Source organism: Malaclemys terrapin, chromosome 9, assembly GCF_027887155.1.
Source record: "Malaclemys terrapin pileata isolate rMalTer1 chromosome 9, rMalTer1.hap1, whole genome shotgun sequence".
NCBI classification, from domain to species: domain Eukaryota; kingdom Metazoa; phylum Chordata; order Testudines; family Emydidae; genus Malaclemys; species Malaclemys terrapin.
The window spans coordinates 82473435-82496163 of NC_071513.1; the positions used below are offsets into that span (position 1 = coordinate 82473435).

Here is a 22729-nt window from a genome sequence, read left to right on the forward strand (position 1 = left end):
TCCTTCCTTACTAAAAATATTAAGTAAAAATAATATTTTAAACTTTTTCATAATTTTGACATCTGAGAATGATCCCACATACTGCAGAAGATTAATGGGATGGAGAAATGGTTACCTACCCTCTAGGTGTTTGAGCAAGTAGTGTTCTTTGAATCTATTTAAAGTAATTTGGAGAGGAATGTATCTCTAAGGCCTTGTCTACACTACGAGAGTAGTTCGATTTTACTTAAATCGAATTTTTGGAATCGATATTGCAAAGTCGAACGTGTGTGTCCACACTAAGGACAGTAATTCGACTTTGTGAGTCCACACTAACGGGGAAAGCGTCGACATTGGAAGCTGTGCACTGTGGGCAGCTATCCCACAGTTCCCGGAGTCCCCGCTGCCCATTGGAATTCTGGGTGGAGCCACAAATGCCTTCTGGGTAAAAAAAATGTGTCCAGGGTGCTTTTGGGTAACTGTCATCATCCGTCCATCACTCCCGCCCTCCCTCCCTGAAAGCGCCGGCGGGAAATCTGTTCGCGCACTTTTCTAGTCAGTGACAGCGCGGACGCCACAGCACTGCGAGCATGGAGCACACTGCGACCATCGCTGCAGTTGTGGCCGCTCTCAACGCCTCGCAGCTTATCATACACCTTTCCCTGAGGCAGATGCAGATAAGTCAGGCGAGGAGGCTACGTCACCGCGGTGATGGCCTGAAGTCCGAGAGTAGCACAGACCTCTCAGAAAGCAGGGGACCCAGCGCCGAGGACATCACGGTCGCAATGGGTCATGTTGATGCCGTGGAACGGCGATTCTGGGCACGGGAAACAAGCACTGAGTGGTGGGACCGCATAGTGCTGCAGGTCTGGGATGAATCCCAGTGGCTGCGAAACTTTCGCATGCGGAAGGGAACTTTGCTGGAACTTTGTGAGTTGCTGTCCCCTGCCCTGAAGCGCAATGACACCCGGATGCGAGTAGCCCTGACTGTCCAGAAGCGAGTGGCCATAGCCCTCTGGAAGCTTGCAACGCCAGACAGCTACCGGTCAGTCGCGAACCAGTTTGGGGTGGGCAAATCTACTGTGGGGGTTGTTGTGATGCAAGTAGCCAAGGCAATCGTTGATGTACTGCTGCCAAAGGTAGTGACCCTGGGAAACGTGGAGGCGATCATAGATGGCTTCGCAGCGATGGGATTCCCAAACTGCGGTGGGGCCATAGATGGAACTCACATCCCTATCCTGGCACCGGACCACCAGGCCAGCCAGTACATTAACAGAAAGGGCTACTTTTCCATGGTGCTGCAAGCACTGGTGGACCACAGGGGACGTTTTACAAACATCTACGTCGGATGGCCGGGCAAGGTTCATGACGCTCGTGTTTTCAGGAACTCTGGTCTGTTTAGACGGCTGCAGCAAGGTATTTACTTCCCGGACCACAAAATAACTGTTGGGGATGTGGAGATGCCTATAGTCATCCTCGGGGACCCAGCCTACCCGCTAATGCCCTGGCTCATGAAGCCCTATACTGGCGCCCTGGACAGTGAAAAAGAACTCTTCAACTACCGGCTGAGCAAGTGCAGAATGGTGGTGTAGTGTGCTTTTGGCCGTCTCAAGGGGAGATGGAGAAGCTTGCTGACTCGCTGTGATCTCAGCGAAACCAATATCCCCATTGTTATAGCAGCTTGCTGTGTGCTCCACAATCTCTGTGAGAGCAAGGGGGAGACCTTTATGGCGGGGTGGGAGGTTGAGGAAAATAGCCTGGCTTCTGATTACGCACAGCCAGACAGCCGGGCGATTAGAAGAGACCAGCGGGACGCGCTGTGCATCCGGGAGGCTTTGAAAGCTAAGTTCCTGAGTGAGCAGGGTAACCTGTGACTGTAAAGTTTGTGTACAGAGAAGCCGAACCTGCCCCCGTTTCTTTACCCAGTTTATGTTGACTATCCTCTCCAGTTACATACCCCTTTCTCCCCCCCTTCCAACACACGTTTCGAAATAAAATCAGTTCTACTTTGTTAATGAACACCGTTTTCTTTACTACTGTTTTCGCGGGAATTTTTTAAAACTGGGACGCGGATTGTGGTGCGGAGCGGGTGTAGTGTAGTGACGCAAAGAAAGCTTCTAAACTCAAGGATTGACAGGCTCCGCTGTGGTGGGCTGGTTCTTTCAACGGAGCCTGTCACCCCTCCTGATCGGGACTGTGTGTATGGGGGGGCTATGTGACTTTGTGGCAGGGGGAGGACGGTTACAGATCTCCTGCTGTGTGGCTCTGTGATCCTGCATAAGGACCGCCGCTTAAGATCTGTAACTGCCCTCCCCCGCCACAAAGTCACAGAGCAACCCACCCCCCACTACAGAACATGAAAACCACCTCCCAGACTGACCAGGGCAACTAGTCACTGCACTGTGTATGTGCCCTGCTGCTGTACCTGCCCCCGCCTATGTACCCTGCCAAAGGTGACTGTCCTGTCCAATTACCATCCCCCTTTCCCCCCCTCCTCCAAAAGAACATGATGGAAACATTAGTTAACAGAAACATATTTTTTATTATCAACTACACATGGAACTGGGAGGTGAAACTTGGACGGGGGCTTGTGTCAGGCGGGAAGGAAAGAACTTGTCAAATTTTGGGGAATGAGAGCCTTCTGCTACTAGAGCTCTCTGCAGGGGTGGAGTGAGAGTTGGCGTGGACTCTGCCGCCTCTCCTTCTGTGCACTTTGGGTGAGGGGGGTATGGGACTTGGTGGCGGGGGAGGGCGGTTAGAGATGGACTGCAGTGGGGATCTGTCCTCCTGCAGAACATCCACAAGGCGCCGGAGCGTGTCCGTTTGCTCCCTCAGTAGTCCAAGCAGGGTTTGAGTCGCCTGCTGGTCTTCCTGCCGCCACCTCTCCTCCCGATCCATGTTTGCTTGCTGCATTTGGGACAAGTTCTCCCGCCACTGGGTCTGCTGTGCTGCCTGGGCTCGGGAGCAGGCCATAAGCTCTGAGAACATGTCCTCCCGTGTCCTCTTCTTCCTATGCCTAATCCTCGCTAGCCTCTGGGAGTGTGATGCCAGGCTAGGTTGTGAGACAGTCGCAGATGGGGCTGTGGGAATGGGAAAAAGGGAGTGAATTCCTCAGAAAGATAAATGTAGTTGTGAACAAAGAACATAGTCTTTCTCTGTGAACAAGACCATGCACAGCACCTATCACATGCGCACTCAGCACAAGGTCGAATTCTCGGCCTTCGCATTCAGTGCCTGGGGTCTTGCACAGCACATTTGAGAACCGTGTCAGGACAACGGAATTTCTGTTGCAGGCAGACATGGTAAGCCGTAGACTCGTGGCAGCTTAAAACTTTAATATTAGCAATGGCCTCATTTCACATTGAAATCAATGTCGGTCCCTGCTGCCAGCAATCCGGCAAGCAGGAACTCTGCTCCTGTCCCACACCCTCGCGGCTGTCCCCGGGAACGATCCCTTTCGGCTGCCCCTCTCCCGCCTCCACCGCGTGGCTGCAAACCAGCGGTTACAGTTCTGTAAAGGAACGGTAAAGCAGTCCCAACACTAACATTCCCCTACCTCATTCAAAGCAGGTCACCATGAGCGACATCACCCTCATGAGGATCTCTGACAGCGAGAAAGAGAGAATGCTCTGGGAAAGCCTCCAAAGACCAGGGCCGTATGCCGCCCTGCTGTGCAGAGCAATGATTCCCGAGTACTTGCTTGTCTCGTGGCGCGGCAACGTGTCGTACTACGGAGGACCCAATAAGGCCGCTCTCCCCAGGAACCTAATGCAACGGATTTCCAATTACCTCCAGGAGAGCTTCCTTGAGATGTCACAGGAGGATTTCTGCTCCATCCCCGGACATATAGACCGCATTTTACTGTAGCTGCTGTAGCAGTGACTAAACAGTAGAGCGGCTTGGGCAGGACAATCATGCAAAACTGGACATTGCTAGATTTTTTTTTCAATAGTTGCACTGCCCATGACTGAACCGTTAAGCGCCTAGGGCAAACTAATCATGAGAAACCCATTTTTTTAATTGTTAATATTCCTGTTCTGTTAAAAATAAATGTTTAGATGTTTACAACACTTACTGGCTGATCCTTCCCCAGATTCTGTGTCCGGGGTAACGGCTGGGGACGGTTGGTAGGGGATCTCTGTAAGGGTGATGAAGAGATCCTGGCTGTCGGGGAAACCAGCGTTGTGAGTGCTGTCGACTGCCTCGTCCACCTCTTCTCCTTCCTCATCTTCCCCGTCCGCTAACATGTCCGAGGATCCGGCCGTGGACAATATCCCATCCTCAGAGTCCACGGTCACTGGTGGGGTAGTGGTGGCGGCCGCACCTAGGATGGAATGCAGTGCCTCGTAGAAACGGGATGTCTGGGGATGGGATCCGGAGCGTCCGTTTGCCTCTTTGGTCTTCTGGTAGCCTTGTCTCAGCTCCTTGATTTTCACGCGGCACTGCGTTGCATCCCGGCTGTATCCTCTCTCTGACATGTCTTTAGAGATCTTCTCGTAGATCTTTGCATTCCGTTTCTTGGAGCGCAGCTCGGAAAGCACGGACTCATCACCCCACACAGCGATGAGATCCAAGACTTCCCGATCAGTCCATGCTGGGGCCCTCTTTCTATTCTGAGATTGCACGGCCATCACTGCTGGAGAGCTCTGCATCATTGCCAGTGCTGCTGAGCTCGCCACAATGTCCAGACAGGAAATGAGATTCAAACTGGCCAGACAGGAAAAGGAATTCAAATTCAAATTTTCCCGGGGCTTTTCCTGTGTGGCTGTTCAGAGCATCCGAGCTCGTACTGCTGTCCAGAGCGTCAACAGAGTGGTGCACTGTGGGATAGCTCCCGGAGCTATTAGCGTCGATTTCCATCCACACCTAGCCTAATTCGACATGGCCATGTCGAATTTAGCGCTACTCCCCTCGTCGGGGAGGAGTACAGAAGTCGAATTAAAGAGACCTCTATATCGAACTAAATACCTTCGCGGTGTGGACGGGTGCAGGGTTAATTCGATGTAACGGCGCTAACTTCGACATAAACGCCTAGTGTAGACCAGGCCTTAGTATAAGGTAGAAGGGACTTTTTCCTACTTGAAAAATGTAACCTTAGAAAAGTGCATTCTGTCCATCTATACAATTGATACAGTGATACCTATCACACTGTGGTGTTGTAAGGCTTGCTTAACGTATGTAAAGTGCTTTGAGACCCTTGGAAGAAAGGAGCTAGAGAAGTGCAAAGCATTACTCAGATTCACGTTCAATTACTGTAAATTGTGCGTTTTTTAATCTGTCTATGTCCTGTTTTACTGATTGGCTGGAGGGGGCTGGCACAAGCATCTAGTTGATTGCTTTTGGGCCCTGTTGACAAAATTCTTAGCTTTCATCAAAATGAAAAGTTTCTAGCCATCCTTTGCTAAGATTGCCTTGGAGAAGTAAATGAATTGTTCACTGGAGTTGGCATCAACAAGCAGCGAGGCTTTTTCAGCAGGAAGCTGGAGTGGGGAGGATCTAAAAATTCCCTTGACACATACTTAAAAGTGAAGCGAGTCAATTAAGTTTAGGATGTAGCCTCTCCCAAATTCTTAGACCAGCCTTGTGTATAGAGGTCTGAAAATGATGAACAGGATTAGTTATACTGTGTGTATTGAAGCCAGCAGTTTTGAAGATATAACTAGAAATGCTAAGGTCAGCTCCTTGTTAAAACTTTCATCCATTTCTGGGCATTTTTTTAAATCTGAGTTTTAATACCTTCAACTTGATTTTAAACAGTGTCTATATTAGTGGTAAGTAGGGTTGTCAACTGAATTAAGCTAGCTCAGTTGAGCTAACTTAGAAAAAAGGCACCATTTGCCTAGTCTACGCAAGGACTCTGAGGCTAGGATTGCTCACTCAGGCCATGCTTCAGGTAGACATGTAACTGGTGTGACAGATGAGCACTCCCGTCGCACATCTGTAACCAGTACCATTCCGAACAAATGTGGCACATGAGAGCTCCCCTCCCATATAGTTCCTGCACCCCTGTCTTGCTGACTGCACCAGCAGTGACAAAGGTGTGTGTGGGATTTGGGGGAAAGCTGCTGCATTGAATGGGACTCTTGCAGTCTGCTTCTTTCTTCCTGTCAGTGCCTGCATCAGTTCTAGACTCAAGTTTCAATAAGTGGAACTGGGAAGAAGTCCTTCAACCCCAAACTGCCTATGGGAAACCCTTGCCTCTTCCTGCTCCCCACACCAACTAGAGGAAACCATGCGCAGCCAGAAAACACCCACCCACTTTGAGAATCAAAATAGATGCAGAGTATGAAGCTGAAGTGGTGTTAGGGAATGGGAGAAATATCAAAGTCAAGGCTCCCCCAAGCCAGTGGCTCACCAGGCTAACATGGTTAGGCACATCAGTTTCATAGTCAGCAGTACACCAGGTAGTGATGTGGCCAGCATCACATCTGACTGTCTTTGAATGCCCTAACCTGATGTATCAGGTTCCCATTTTGCAGCTTGGCGAACTGGGGGTGGCCTTTCAGTGTGAGATCAAGGGAGACTGAAACCTACAACTTTCAGGATTGAGGTCGAGCAACTTAACCACTGAGCCGCCACATCTTTAAAAAAGTATGGAGAAGTATGGAGTTTATTGATGTTGGGAGGGTGCGGGGGGGGGGGGCGAGGGGGGAGGGGAGAAGAGTATTCCTGCAGGAAATCTCCTATGTATCACCAACTGAGATTTATTTATTTATTTATTTATTTATTTATTTATTTTCAAATCATTCTGTGGCCTGCTTAATGTTCAGTTAAGAATGTTAGAACTATTATACTGGATTAAACCAATGGCCCATCTAGCCCAGTATCCTGTCTCTGACAGTGGCTAGACCAAAGCTTCAGGAGGAACTATATAGAAAAGGGCAGGTGGATTGATCCATCCCTGTTTTCCCCTCCCTTCTGGCAGTCAGAGGTTGAGGGTCACCATGAACATGGGGTTGCATCCCTGACCATCTTGGCTAATAAAAATTGATGGACCTATCCTTCATGAATACACCTAGTTCTTTTTTGAACCCAGTTATACTTTTAGCTATCACAACATCTCACAGCAATGAGTTTCACAGATTAATTGTGCATTGTATTAAAAAGTACTTCCTCTTGTTTGTATTAAATGGGCTGCTTATTAATTTCATAGAGTGACCTCTGGTCTTTGTATTGTGGGAAAGGATAAATAACACTTTTCTGTTCACTTTTTCCACACCATTCATGATTTTATAGACCTCTATATAACCCTCTTACTCATCTCTTTCCTAAGATGAGCAGCCCTGATCTTTGTAGTCTCTCGTCATATGGAAGCCATTCCATGTCCTGGATCATCTTTGTTGTCCTTTTCTAAACCTTTTCCAGTTCCACTGTTTGTTTTTATATATATATTGATCTTTCTGTATGCCCTCTTTATTTCCATTGCTAGTTTTTTATATTATGCTATCAGTGTCACAGTTATAGCATGAAAAATAGGTTACCACCAGGAAAGGAGTTACAGCAACATTCCTGCAAAATTTTAGGCATTCCCCTTTGTTCTTTCTTACATTTCTCTAGAAAATAAAAGCATATTATGTAAATGCATGAAATCATACAGTTGAAAAGATGCTGTTCATTTAGTTCACCTCCTTCAGTGCTGGTTCATTCCTCACAGTACACATTAGTTGTTTTTCCAATCAGTTATTTAAATGATTCAAGTGATGTAACTTCTTAGGCTTTTCATGGCCTGTTCCACCTCCTGCTATCACAGGAATTCATGAGCTATATACCCACAAGACCCTAACATATTATTGTTGCTTAGCATTCCAGAGGAAGAAAAAAACATCCTTGCTAATACACTGTGGAGGGCAATCCCCATATTTAAATGATGTATGTAATGCTATTTTTACCCAGAGATACCAGAGTTGCATATAAGAGACAACAAAATACTGCTTTATAAAAATGTCTCATACAGTAGCTTGATTGTGGACATTCAGAAATTGATACAGAAGAGAACTTTTAATGTGTTTAATATTCTTTGTTTCTTGGTATACTTTGTGAAACTCTGTATAATCCAAATTCAAACTTTTATTTTAATATCCTTGCTACAGGTACACAGTGTCAACTGCATGTTACAAATGGAGTAATTTTTTGTTTGTTCATATTGTAGGATCAAGTCAAAACTGCATTTTGTCAAAAATATTATGATATTTCTCCAATAGTATAATGGTCAGATAGTTTGTTACACTGAGTTGTTGTTGATTTTCTGACTGCTCTTTTATTGAAATGATATGTGTGTGTTTGGGAGAGGGGAATTAGACAGAGGAAGGAGCATCTCTGGCCACTTGGAGAAGGGGCCAGATTGATATTTATTAGTGGGTTCAATTTAGTCCTAGCATCTCTCTCTCTCCCACTTGCTGAGCATCTTTCTTCCACTTCCATCCTTGACTTTCCCTTGAGCTTAGCCCACCTGTATCATTGTGGGGAAGCAGGGTGGTGGTGACTCAGAGAAGCAGCTGGGGATGAAACTTCTCAGCATACAGCTCAGAAGTGACTTCATACTGAAGAGCTAGGAAGTAAGGTGAACTGAAGGCATAAAGCTCATTGCACATTGAGGGGACTAGAAAGGAAGTTGGAGACTTCATTTACTAGCTCAGTGCTGCAGACCCTGTGAGAATGTTTATTTCTTTAAAAAAACTTTCTTTCCAATAAAATTATATAGAGAATAATTTCTTATGTTATTTTAAAAACCATTAATTTGTTACCAAATTTGACCTGACTGTCTCTTTAAAGCTGCTTTGGGAAACTTTTCTTTGATATTGCTGGCTTGTGTGCAGTTAAACTCCCATTTAAAGTTGCCGTAACACTTTCTGTTGCATATAATTTTCAAGCCTTTTATAATGATGGAGTATTGACACTGTAATTTGTTAATTTTCAAAATAATATACTGAGCTGGACTCTCCTCTTGTACCATTCTTACCATGGTATAACTCCATTGACTTCAGTGGAGTTACTCCTAATTTATACTGGTATGGGAAGAAAATCAGGCTGATATTTTTCAAATTGAATGTACTACTGGTGAAAGATGCTTAGACTCTGAAGGCCTTTGTTCCTCTGCAGAACAGGTTGAGAACAGGTAGTGTCAATGCAGTTTTCTCTTGACAATCCCACCATTGTATTATAATCCTGTTCTGGAGGCTCATGTCTAGGGGGAAGAAGGTTATTCAGTTTCTGGGCCCACTAAATTTTTTTTACCTCTGTCAAGACTGCAAAGAAGAGTGTCAATTAGTGCCAATTGTGAGTTGATTATCAGTCCACACAGCAATGGATGAAGACGACCAATTCATTTCACATAGACCACTGAACATTTGTCAAGATATTCCCTTAATTTACAGTCAGACTGGGTCAGATGTGAACCAGCAACACAGAAGTGAAAGATTTCATATACCAGTACATTACCAATCTCCTAAATCATCTAGCTCAATATCTATGGATTAAGTTAAACAGATCACTGAAAAAGCATTATTGGAAGTAGTTTGTGAATAGGTCTGTCAGAAATATGCTTCAGTTTTTGTGACATGTACAAGGTATATATTCTACACCCAATTAACAAATTAAATATTAGCTTCTTCATATTTGTAGATAAGTCTGCATATGTAAGTGAAAGAGACCATGTAGAAATGAAAACGATGTAGAGAATGCACAATCAATCATATCTACTAATAACATTAGGAAGAGGCTATTGACCATTAGTACTACTTCAGGACATATCAGTTTGCACCGAAGAGTCCCTTGCAAATACTTCTCTGCTTTTTCATAATATTCTTTTAGTTGTCGGCACCAGTTGTTAACATGTCACGTGTGGCTCCCACTCAGTGCAGACTTCCTCCTGTGTTCAGCATGAACATATGTTAGTTGTGAAGAAAAGATGTTCAGTTTCACAGTTTATTGAAATGTAAGAATGTAGAAGGGAGCACTGTGTTCTCAAGATTCTCTTTTAGTGCCAGGAGTTAATGATCCATTGAGCTCTGTAGGTCTCTGTGGTCCCTCATGCTAATGATGGCTAAATTAACAAGTTTATTCTCTCCCCCCCCCCCCCCCGCACCTCATCAATAATGGGAGACAGTGTGCAACTATTCAGATTGAACCCCAGCAGGAGGTATAATTATACTTTTTATCCATTAAAGTAGGCCTCCTGATAGCCACTATCTCCAATCAGATTGAGTTTTTTTATTTTTATTTTTAAAGTTGGGAGCTTTTTCCTAACAAGATCCAGTATAGTACTTTTAATTCAGACAGGTAGTCCGTATAACCATTAAAGCATTAATTCCTAAGTAACTTCAAGAAATATTTATCTTTCAATTAAACATCAAAGTCCAGTCTGCAATGACAATCTCAGGACACAGTAGTCATGGCTCCCATATTGAGAGCTGTTAGATAGCCACATAGTCATCAATACATAAATTCACCAAATTCTGCATATTCATCCAATCTTAGTTGGTCTGGTCCCTTGGTATAACTAAGGGTATGTCTGTACAATGCCATGCCCAAGCTAGCCTCCTTAGCAAGTTGAATCTAGTGTGGATAACAGTAACTGAAGAAATGCAATGCAGGCTTCAGCACAAACCTGGGTACATACTGGGCTCTGCTTTGAAACTCGCATTGCCTTATATTCCCTGCTATTGTTACAAGTGCTAGGTGGATTCAGGCTAGCTTGGGTAGACTAGTCCATGTAGGTTTCGCTCTGTAAGCACACTCCTAGCCTAACATGAAAATAGGGAAATATAACCTAGATGGAGCTACTATAAGGTGGGTGCATAACTGGTTGGAAAAGCATTCCCAGAGAGTAGTTATCAGTGGTTCAGTCATGCTGGAAGGGCATAACGAGTGGGATCCTGCAGGGATCAGTTCTGAGTCCGGTTCTGTTCAATATCTTCATCAATGATTTAGATAATGGCATAGTGACTACACTTATAAAGTTTGCGGATGATACCAAGCTGGGAGGGGTTGCAAGTGGTTTGGAGGGTAGGATTAAAATGCAAAATGATCTGGACAAACTGGAGTAATGGTCTGAAGTAAATAGGATGAAATTCAATAAGGACAAATGCAAAGTTCTCCACTTAGGAAGGAACAATCAGTTGCACGCATACAAAATAGGAAATGACTGCCTAGGAAGGAGTCTGGGGAACATAGTGGATCACAAGCTAAATATGAGTCACCCGTGTAACACTGTTGCAAAAAAAGCAAACATCATTTGGGATGTATTAGCAGGAGTATTGTAAGCAAGACACGAGAAGTAATTCTTTTGCTCTACTCTGCGCTGACTAGGCCTCAACTGGAGTATTGTGTCCAGTTCTGGGCACCACATATCAGGAAAGGGGTGGATAAATTGGAGAAAGTCCAGAGAAGAGCAACAAAAATGATTAAAGGTCTAGAAAACATGACCTATGAGGGAAGATTGAAAAAATTGGGTTTGTTTAGTCTGGAGAAGAGAAGACTGAGGGGAGACATAACAGTTTTCAAGTACATAAAAGGTTGTTACAAGGAGGAGGGAGAAAAATTGCTCTTCTTAACCTCTGAGGATAGGACAAGAAGCAATGGGCTTAAATTGCAGCAAGGAAGGTTTAGGTTGGACATTAGGAAAAACTTCTTAATTGTCAGAGTGGTTAAGCGCTGGAATAAATTGCCTAGGGAGGTTGTGGAATCTCCATAATTGGGGATTTTTAAGAGCAGGTTAGACAAACACCTGTCAGGGATGGTCTAGATAATACTTAGTCCTGCCTTGAGTGCAGGGGACTGGACTAGATCAGTGCTTCTCAAAGTCGGTCCACCGCTTGTTCAGGGAAAGCCCCTGGCGGTCTGGGCCAGTTTGTGTACCTGCTGCGTCCGCAGGTTCAGCCGATTGCGGCTCCCTACTATTGGAGTGGAAAATATTTCATCATCATATGATATAAATACAGCATCTGTTTTTTTTCCTCAAATACAGAACGGAATTATTTATTGAAAACTTCTGCTTTATTATTGACAGTTCTACCATGTATATCTAGTAATGGACCAATACCACTATTAGCATTATTTTGTTCCTAATATACTTTAAAAATTTCACTGTATTGTCTTTAACTCTGCTGGTCACAGACTTCTTCTAATGTGTGTTTGCTTCCTTATCTATTTTCTACACTTCCTAGCTTCTAATGTATATTAATTGCTACCAACTTCCCCTTTTTTCCATTTGATAGATTTTGTTTTTTAATTTTATATAGCTGCTTTGACTTCCAATCAAAGCCAAGCTGATGTTTTAACCAGTGTAGCCTCCTTTCTTGACTATGGGATTGTGGCTTTTTGTGCATCTTATAAAATGTTCTTAAACAATTTCCAACTAGTATTCAAATTTTTCTGTTTAAATTCATTTGCCCAAGTGATTTAGCTCATAATTGTGTTAAACTTTGTGTGAAATTGGCCTCTTTAAAGCACCCAATACATATATTACTGGTTTGAACTTTATTCTCTTTGGATGTAACAAATGTAATCAAATCATAATCACTTGCACCTAAGTAACCACTATTTTTTAGTTCGGAGATTCATTCTTTATCTGTCAATATGAGGTCTAATATAGGATTCCCTGTATTGGATGCAACACTTCTTGAGTTAGGAAATTGTCTCATATATACTTCTTAGAAATTCCAAGAATGTTTTAGTACTGGCAGCATGAGAACTCCAGTATGTGTCACTCAAATTGAAGTCTCCCTTGAAGATGCAGATTGTAAAAATCAAATTATCTATTTATTATTATTATTATTATTATTGTTTTATTATTTGAATGACAGTAGTCTCTACAGGCCCCAGTCAGGAATTGGGGCCCCTTTGTGATAGACACTATGCAAACACTGTAATGCAGGTAGGTATACCCATTTCCCAAACCATTCTGCTACAGTACCTCAACAGTGACTTATGATACCCTGTCATGGCTCCCATAAATGGAAACTGCAAGCTGTAATTACATGGAATTTTGTGTGTACACTAGTAGCTATGTTGAGACCATCAGACTCATTTCATTTGTGATCTGAACTGATTTAAATCCATGTCCCAAGTGGTTAACTGGGTATGTCACATAGACCCTGAGGACTTTTAACAAATTTTATGTACTTTTTTTTTTTTAACTAAACTTTTTAGAATGTACACATGGTAATATGTCTTGTTTTTCTTTTACTGTTTTTCTTTTTAATATGGAGACATTTATTAAAAATGTACTTCATATGCAGAACAAAATTACTCACTGCGTGGAAATGAAAGAGGGGGGAAAAACAATGAATTTGAACTTTACATGAAGTAATGAGATTTTCATTGCTGATAAAAATAACAGCATTGTATGTTAGCACAGTTGAATCCTGCTGTGCGGCAACATTTGATTTACATTTGCAAACCTCTGGGAAAGAATGGTAACAGGAGTAGGTGACTGAACAAAGATTAAATTAAATTCGTCATTTGTGTGTGAATTCCTTTGCTCGAAGCCTGAGTATATTTATTTGACTATTTTGTATTTTGTTTTTTAACTTTTATTTAATAATTTACAAGTAGAAATCTTTTGAGTGTCTCAGTTACTTTTTTTCTGTAAAGTAATGGACATAATAGACATTTGAAAAAAGCTTTGAGGATTTTTAAATGAGAAACATATGTATTTCATATTATATGGGCCCAGTCTTGCATCCCTTAGTTAGGCAAAAATCCCATTGAAATCAGCTTGAGTTTTGCATGAGAGAGGACTGTAAATTCAGACCTTTTATCAGGACCAGCCTTACGTATTTTTAAACAGTGTTAGAATCTTCTAAGGGTCAGTTTCTTCGGTTCTCATCCTCCCTCACTTCCTCAAGATGAGACTGTCTCTCTCACCTGATCAATCTTATAAAAAAAGAAACATTTTTTGTTAGCGTCTCATGATCCTACTACTACAGAGGCCAAGGGATAAGGGACATCATGAGCGACTGTGCTGTTCTCATGTCTCCTGTACCCTTCTGCCCTTTTAGTATTTTCTGTGCAAATGCAATTTCTTGTAGATACATTTTTCATTTTTTTTTTTTGGCTAAAGAAGTGGTTTGTTTATGAATAGCTTCAAGTCAGAGCACAAGCAAGATTTAGATCAGCGGTTCCCAAACTGTGGGTCAGGACCCCAAAGTGGGTTGCGACCCCATTAAAATGGGATTGCCAGGGCTGGCATTAAATTTGTTGGGGGCTGGGGCTGAAGCTCAAGCCCTACCACCTGGGGGCCAAAGCCCAAGCGCTTCCACCCTGGGTGGTGGGGCTCAGGTTACAGCCACCTGCCTGGGGCTGAAGCCCTTGGGCTTGGGCTTTAGCCTCCGCCCTGGGCAGTGGGGCTTTGGCTCTGGCCCCCCACGCTGGGGGGTGGGACTCGGGCAGACTCAGGCTTCAGTCCCCCCCTCCTGGGATCATGTAGTAATTTTTTTTTGTCAGAAGGGGGTCGCAATGCAATGAAGTTTGAGAACCCCTAAATTAGATGTAACTGAACTGCTTATTACGCTCTGCACAGCACACCCGCTTGACTTGAGTCACATGACTATCTGAGTAAAGCAAAAGCACAGTCTTAAATTACTCTGTTAGTTTTCTCTTTTAAAAGAAATTTGTAACAATAGATATTTGTGAAGCTGTTTTTATAGTTACATCAGTTACACACAGCATGTACAATTAAGAATGAAAGATTTGTTGCTTGCCATTTGTTTGAATATTTGATTTACTGAGGATATAGAATTTTAAAGACGTACTGTCATCTCATGGAAAAATAGATAAAATGTTATTCAGTCTGTTTCCCACCCACCCTCCCCCATGTTTATTAGGACATTAGCGGTAAAAAGCATCTTTAATTTCTTTATAGTCCATCTATTTTTATTTCTATTGCTTATTCCTTCCTTGAATTGTAATCATTTGCTTGTGGCATCATAATTAGTTGGTATGGAGATTATTCTGGGTTATGTTTTCTTATTTCATAACTAGGAAGATGCAAAATAACAATGTATACATTCTTTGAGATACCATGTAAGACCTGATTGTGCCATTCTTATTCAAGCAAAGTAGGAAACTTCAGTGGAACTTTTGTGTGATTGAGGGCATGCAGGATAGAGCCTCGGCTCAAAATTGAACAAGACTGGCCAGTAATTGACAGACTCCCTCTTCTAGTTCTAATAATACCAGCCCAGTGTATGACTTCACTGCGGGTCAGTATGGAATATCATTTTTCACAGGCTTGTATAGGCAACAAAAAATAATTAAGTCTAAATGAGAGATACTTGCTAAGGATGGTCTTCTGGGCATTCAGCTAAAACTGATAGCTTTAGTGAAAAATAAAGATGGAATCAGTAGCCATACAGAATTGATTATAAATTCAAAGGGCATTTGTTGGAAAAGAACATTTAAAGCTAAACAGAAATAGGATTTTTAAGGGAAAGCTACTTGCTAGTGTTAGCAAGACAAGCTAAATATCCAGCAAAAAATGCTTAGCAGGTATCTGTGCACATTTCCAGGGCAGTGAGGGGAGATTTCCACAGTTGCAGGCTGTGTTGCAACTGTCTCTGAGTAAATAAACCTTAGTCTCCAGCATAGTTAGTCTAGCTCTTTTCATGAGCAATAAATTTAATTGAAAGATTAATAAAATAAAATATATAAAAGTCCTCCCTGTCACTTGGGTACTGAACTAAAGTGTGTCAAAGAATGTAATCTCCTTTTCAATCTGAAATAAACTGAGCAGATGCCAATATTATTCATATCCTGGAAAGCAGAGGCAGTGAGCTTCATGTTTCCTTTTTGAATAAGTTAGCATTCTCATCCTGCTCTGGTTTCTCCCTATCTTTCCTGTATAAAAATAAATAAACACTGAGTTCTTTCTGGTGCAGAAATGAGGAGTCCTTGTGGCATCTTAGAGACTAACAAATTTATTTGGGCATAAGCTTTCGTGGGCTAAAACCCACCAAAGTGGAAAATACAGTAGGCAGGTATAAATACACAGCACATGAAAAGATGGGAGTTGCCTTCCCAAGTCGGGGAGGGGGGTCAGTGCTAATGAGCCAATTCAATTAAGCTGGAAGTGGCCTGTTCTCAACAGTTGACAAGAAGGGGTGAATACCATACCAAGGGAAGGAAAATCACTTTTGTAGTGCTAATGAAGCCGATGCAATCAAGGTGGCCCATTTCAAACAGTTGACAAGAAGGTGTGAGTATCAGCAGAGGGAAATTACTTTTTGTAATGACCCATCCACTCCCAGTCTTTATTCAGGCTTAATTTGATGGTGTCCAGTTTGCAAATTAATTCCAGTTCTGCAGTTTCTCTTTGGAGTCTGTTTTTGAAGTTTTGTTGTTGAAGAATTGCTACTTTTTAAGTCTGTTATTGAGTGTCCAGGGAGATTGAAGTGTTCTCCTACTGGTTTTTGAATGTTCTAATTCTTGATGTCTGATTTGTGTCCATTTATTCTTTTGCATAAAGACTGTCCGGTTTGGCCACTGTACATGGCAGAGGGGCATTGCTGGCACGTGATGGCATATATCACATTGGTAGATGTGCAGGTGAACAAGTTCCTGATGGTGTGGCTGACGTGGTTAGGTCCTATTCTGCTGAGCTGCATTGGCTGCAACTTGTATATACAGACAAGAGAATTGTTAGTGGATCTGCTCCCTGCAGATACAGATTCAGCTTACAAGTAAACAGGGATGTTTGCCAAAGACACTCTTTCCACAAAGTAAGAAGACTTTTAAAGTTTTGCTTTGTGCTGGAATATACCTGGTTAATTGATTTAATTGCTACATTCTTGCTTCTTAGCACTGAAAGCTTTATATCATTGGCGTCCACAAGCAAAATGTTTTATAACTGGAGCCTTTGATCTTTGGAAGTGCTTAACTGCCAGCCAGATTGTGAGTCTCTTATTTAAGCAAGTGGTACTAGTGGGAATGAAGTTAATGAAACTACTCATGTAACTGCTCAACAACGTGAGTAAGGGACTCACAATCTGGGAGGAGGAGTCAAAATCAGTAAAAATTTATTCTTTGAGAGTTTACTTTGGAGTGAGGGGAATGTGGTTGGTTTCTTTATTCATTTTATTGCCTTTGTGATTTTAACTTTTTAAGCACCTGATTTTGAGTGTGCTGCTCTCCTAAGCAACTTACGATGTCTGCTCATTATTTTGGCCTTCGGTGGACCTTACACAAGTTAACAATGCCATGATTTCATTTTGAATAAATATCATTATACCTTCTGTGGCAATATTAAAAGGTTTGATTTTAACAGTATTATTAGCAGTGTTCAAATTCTGTGCAGTACTGAATATATAAGGACTAAAGAATGTAACGTAGAGGAATACTAATATTTATTCTGAGTTGTTAGTAAAAGAGACTGAACATTTTGGAAAAAAATATATTTAACAAGTAAGTTGGTTCTGATCTTTTAGACCTAGCTAGATGCAAAATGAAGCTAAGGATCCTGGAAGGTTCTGGAATGCTAAGATGGTGGTTGTTGCCACAGAGGCAGCTATTCCTTGTCCTCCCCAGGGTATAGGCATAGGAGCACATAGAGGGGGAGATATGTTGAAGCCTTGTGTTTGACACAGTTCCAGCTTGTTGTTTGGGTTTTTGCCTTATTTCCCCTGCTCCACTTTGGTATTATTTACCTCATTTGTCATTTCCTCCCTTCATCTCTGCCACTTTTGCCCACTCTCATTTCAAATTGAGGGGAGGGATAGCTCAATGGTTTGAGCATTGGCCTGCTAAACCCAGGGTTGTGAGTTCAATCCTTGAGGGGGCCACTTAGGGATCTGGGGCAAAAATCAGTACTTGGTTCTGCTAGTGAAGGCAGGGGACTGGACTCGATGATCTTTTGAGGTCCTTTCCAGTTCTGTGAGATAAGTATATCTCCATATATTTTTATTTTATTTTATTTTTTTATTTTTAAATTTTATTCATGATATTTGGGGAGCACTTCAAGGCTTTTCTTTGGGTGTTTTTATTCTGTTTCAGCTGTGTCTTCATTGCCAAAAAAGGTATTGGTTTTTACAGCGAAATAACTAACTCGTGTTAATTATCTCACTGTAAAATCCTAGCAGCAACAAGGCACAGGCAGTGATGTTTATCACGATGTAGCTAGACAAGGTCAACGCTTAGGGTTACCATATTTTGTGCCTCCGAAAGGAGGACACTCCACGGGGCCCCGGCTCCGCCCCCAGCCCCGCCCACGCCCCAACTCCGCCCCTCCCCCAAAGTCTCCGCCCCCTCCCCTGCTTCCCGCGAACATTTGATTCGCGGGAAGCCTGAAGCAGGTAAGGGCAGGTGTGGGGGGAGGAGGCGCGACCCAGGCTGGCCCCCCCCGGCGTTTCCAGCCTGGGTCGGCTCAGGCCCAGCTGAGCACCCCCGGCCCGCCCAGCACTGCCGGCCCCCGGGCCCCCGGCCGAGCACCCCTGGCACCGCACCGCCGGTCCCCAGCCCGGCCCCCGGCCGAACACCCCCGGCACCGCACCGCCGGTCCCCAGCCCGGCCCTCGGCACCGTACCGCTGTCCCGGCCCTGGCACCGCTGGCCCGGCCCTCGAGCCCCCGGCCCCGCTCCGCCGGCCCGGCCCCCGAGCCCCCGGCCCGGCACCGCTCCGCCGGCCCCTGAGCCCCCGGCCCGGCACCGCACCGCCGGCCCAGCACCCGCACGGCCGGCCCCGCATGTCCCGATTTTCCCGGACATGTCCGGCTTTTTGGGATTTCCCCCCGGACGGGGATTTGGAGCCCAAAAAGCCGGACATGTCCGGGAAAATCCGGACGTATGGTAACCCTATCAACGCTATATCTCCCACCTGCATATGAGCTCTTTTAAGCCTGGTCTACACTACACAGTTTTGTCGACAAAGTCAGGTTTCTTCGACACAACAGTGGAGGAGTATGCACACCAAGGCTCCGCTCGCTGATTTAACTTTCCTGCTAAGCCGACATAATAAAACCACCTCAACGAGTGGCATAAAGGTTTTTGCGACAAAGTTAGAGCAACGCAGTGTCTGTGTAGATACTATGCTTTGTCTCCCTAAGTGGCCTCCAGGAGGTGTCTCATAATGCCCATCATGACCGCTCTAGTTTCTACTCCGCTGCACTGCAGCCAGGTACACAGCATGCACCCCTGTCCCTTTAAAGGCCTGGGAATTTTTGAAATTTCACTTCCTGTTTGCTCAGCCTGCACAGCTCACATTGCATCTTCACAGCTGACCATTCTGGCTTTCTGCAGCAAATGTGCTCCAGCGTGGAGTACACTGGAGTTGTTGAATGTGTTGGGTTTGTGGGGAGAGGAGGATGTGCAGTCGCAGCTCCGATCCAGCTGTAGAAACTTTGACACCTACGAGCAGATTTCTCATCCGTGCCATGAGCAGGAGCACAAAAGCGACACACAGCCGTGCCATGCTAAGATAAAGGAGTTGAGGCAAGAGATGCCAACCGTTGCTCTGGTGTGGCACCAAAAACATGCTGCTTCTACAAGGAGCTGCACACTATCCTCAGCAGCAACCCCACCTCCACCACCAAGAACCCCATGAGAGCTTTGGGGGGACTGGAGGCAATGGGACAGTGGAGAATGAAGTGGTGGATGAGAAGGTCAAGTTGGAGTAGGATGTGGACAGGTGACAGGCTCGTCCGGTGGCATGGCGAGCCAGGACCTCTTTTTGACTCCAGAGGAGTCTAGCTAGTTCCAGCAGTCCGGCTCTGGCATGTCTGAAGCAGAAAAGGGGAGCTCTGGTAACTGTATCATCTTTGATAGTGCGCAATTACATGAGGTAGAGCTGTCCTTTATTTTGTTACATGGTGCACGTGGGAGAAGGGATGGAGATTAACAATACCAGGTGCTTTTCACATCTGCTTTGCATTCCCCTGTGCAGCTATTCAATGGGGACCCTGGGGAAAAGTTTGTTAATGCACACAGAGATCTCCCGGGAATCCTCCATAGAGATCTCTAGGAAAACTTTCCTGCAGATACTCTACAATCCTCAGCTGAAGGTTCCTTGGCAGAGCTGCTTTATTTCTTCCCCCATTGTAGGAAACTTTGCCGCGCCAATCAGCCATTACTTCTGGAGGAACCAAAGCAGCATACAGGCGAGCAGCATACGGACCAGGTCTGAAGCTGCATGCATACAGGAGATGCACTCTTGCATCTTTGGTTACCATGAGTAGTGTGATTTCAGCTTTGGTTGCCCCTGTCTGTGGAAAACGGTGCCAGTACCCTTTGCACTCCACCCCAGGGACACTTTCCATAATGACAGCTGGACTTGCATGCAGCTGTGAGATCCTCACTTCAGAGAGTGCTGCTCACTGTCATGTCCCATTTAAGAAATGTTAATCTGTGTATTGCTGTTTAATAAAAATTGAATCTTACAAAGACAGTGATTTTTTTAATTTGTGACCTACACAGGGTGATTGCCACTGTTTGTTTGAATTTCTGTTGCAATCGCCATATTTGCAGACTACAATTAATGCTTAGGCCAACTTTTAACTGATTACATCTCTTACCCACAATTGGCAGGACATATAATTCATCTCCCTATATAGTTATAGCTAATCATAACAGTAATACAGAAATAATCCATAGTCAAGCAAATGCCCCATGCCTTAAAAGTCAGTAGACTCTGGTGAACAGTAAGAGGAAGTACGTTCACCAGCTGGAGATGTTCCACTTAAGCATACCATGTCTCTAGTCCTAAAGAGTAAAATTTCTAGCATTAAAAAATTGACACTCAAAACTACTGCAAGAAGTAGAATCTGTGGATTTTTAGTTGTGCAAATAGTAACACTATATAACTTTTTTATTTACATATATGTAGAATAAATAACCTAACTGTGCAGTTGAAAGACAAACAAAATGAACTACAAAATCTGAATGAGGCCTTGAGATGCTTCCAAGAAGAGAAGGAAGTTGCATATAAAAAGTTACAACTGTTCAGGTAAGAATTCCTAAAGGGCAATATGGTAGATCTTTCTCCTGTGAAAAAATGTATAGTACAATCAGTTAACAGGACTTGCTTGATAGAATTATAGAATGACAAGAAAAAGATGGCAAATGAAAAAAAGTTTGGAAACATTTCAATGTTTGTTTTTCAGAACATAGTAAAATGATATTGTGTTAATAAATACAATTTGGTCATTTTCCAGTTATATTGTTGGCAATTTTGTTGTTAATCTCAATAATAAATTATCAACAGAGTTAAAGTTCTTGTGATATAGTAGCGCGTGGAATGCAGCTGCAATACTGTATTTCTTATCCCTGGTTGCAAAGGAGGACTTTTAGCTGGTGCACAAATATATATCAACTGAAAACTTTTTCTTTATATTCTAAAGCCATGAAAAAGAATCACTGAACATCCATTTGTCCAATCAAAATTTGTCTTCAATTTTACATAAATAAGGGAGGGAGAAATATTTTGATGTGTTGGGAAGGCCATGTTAAATGTTTAAACATATTGAATATATTGAATAATTGTAACAAAATATGATGGAAGAAAAAGTTATTAGCAGTTTTTCTTGGTAAAGCCACAATTTGAAAATATCTTCTCAGACATTTTTATTTGCTTTTTAAAGAAAATATTGTTCTTGTAAATATTTTTCTGTTTTTGCAGAAAAAGATTGGAGAACCATCGGATAACTCTAAGCAAGACTCTTTCATTACTTCCCTTTATTAGAAGAGAGCTAGTCAGTATTAAAGAAATTGCATCTAATAAGATAGACAACTGGACTGTACTGAGAGAAGAGATTGTTCTACAAATAAAAACTATAAGCAAAGACGCATCGACAGGTAAATCATCAACTTGCAATAATATTTGAGTAGTATACGGTTCGATAGTACTCATCACCATGTATTCTTTGACAGGTTTCCATGTCCTGTTTATGGCTTACGTCCTGCCCTCCATTTTTGGTCATGTACACGTTTGGCACCATCCGCCATTTTGATTTTTTTTATTCTTCTTTTACTTTTGGATGGGAAAGGTTGTGTGCTTGTGTTTTGACATGCTTAGCTGGGTTTTGTGAGAATTTTAAAGAAAGGAGTTTTAAAAAAAATAAAGATTGGTTGGTTTATTAAGGAGAGAGGGTTTTAAAAAAAGTTTGAAAGAGTAAAGAAGTTATGAAAGAAAACAAAGAGAGGGAAAAATAAGCACATGGCAAAGAAGAAAGGGCTTTAGAGAAAAAATAAAGCAACAAGAGTCTGTGTCACTGAACACATGCAGAGCGAAGCATCCTACCGCAGGGCTGCCGATAGTGAAATGATAGCTGTTCTGGGTGGCGAGCTTTAGGAGGAAACTATGCTGGAGCAATCAGAAGCTGTTCTAGAGCTACATCATAGAATGCTTTCTTTTGAACCAATGCTAACATACCAAGATTTTAAAATAAGAGCCACCATCTCCTTCCAGAAATGCACTATTGCAGAGCGGATTATTTGAAAAACTCTAGCCAACGAGTATCTGACCGTGTGTATAAAACCGTGTATTTTTGTGAGCAGTGGATTTAAAATTGGGAACCTAGACACTGTGGCCATGTCCTTTTACAAGCCACCAAGAAGCCCAAATTGTTTTTGGGTCCCTGATTGTGTTCAGAAGAGATGACCCATTTACACTTATTTTGCAAAAGAGACAGTGCCAGTGTCGAACCCCACGTTTCAGCCTGAAATTGAACCGAAGAAACAGGAAAACTTTATGGGATCATCGCCAGTTGTAAAAGAGGAAAAGAATAGCAAAAAAAAAAAAAAAAAAAATTAAAACCACAGCTCAC

General features: G+C 43.1%; 1 protein-coding gene across 1 annotated transcript in view; it reads left to right on the plus strand.

Moving 5' to 3' along the window:
- The window catches only part of LEKR1 (leucine, glutamate and lysine rich 1), a 127144-nt gene that overhangs the window by 25577 nt on the left and 78838 nt on the right, over positions 1 to 22729 (plus strand). The window contains exons 4-5 of the mRNA XM_054038917.1: positions 20791 to 20910; positions 21583 to 21758. Of these exons, the coding sequence (XP_053894892.1) occupies positions 20791 to 20910; positions 21583 to 21758 (296 nt within the window). The remainder of the gene's footprint in view (positions 1 to 20790; positions 20911 to 21582; positions 21759 to 22729) is intronic.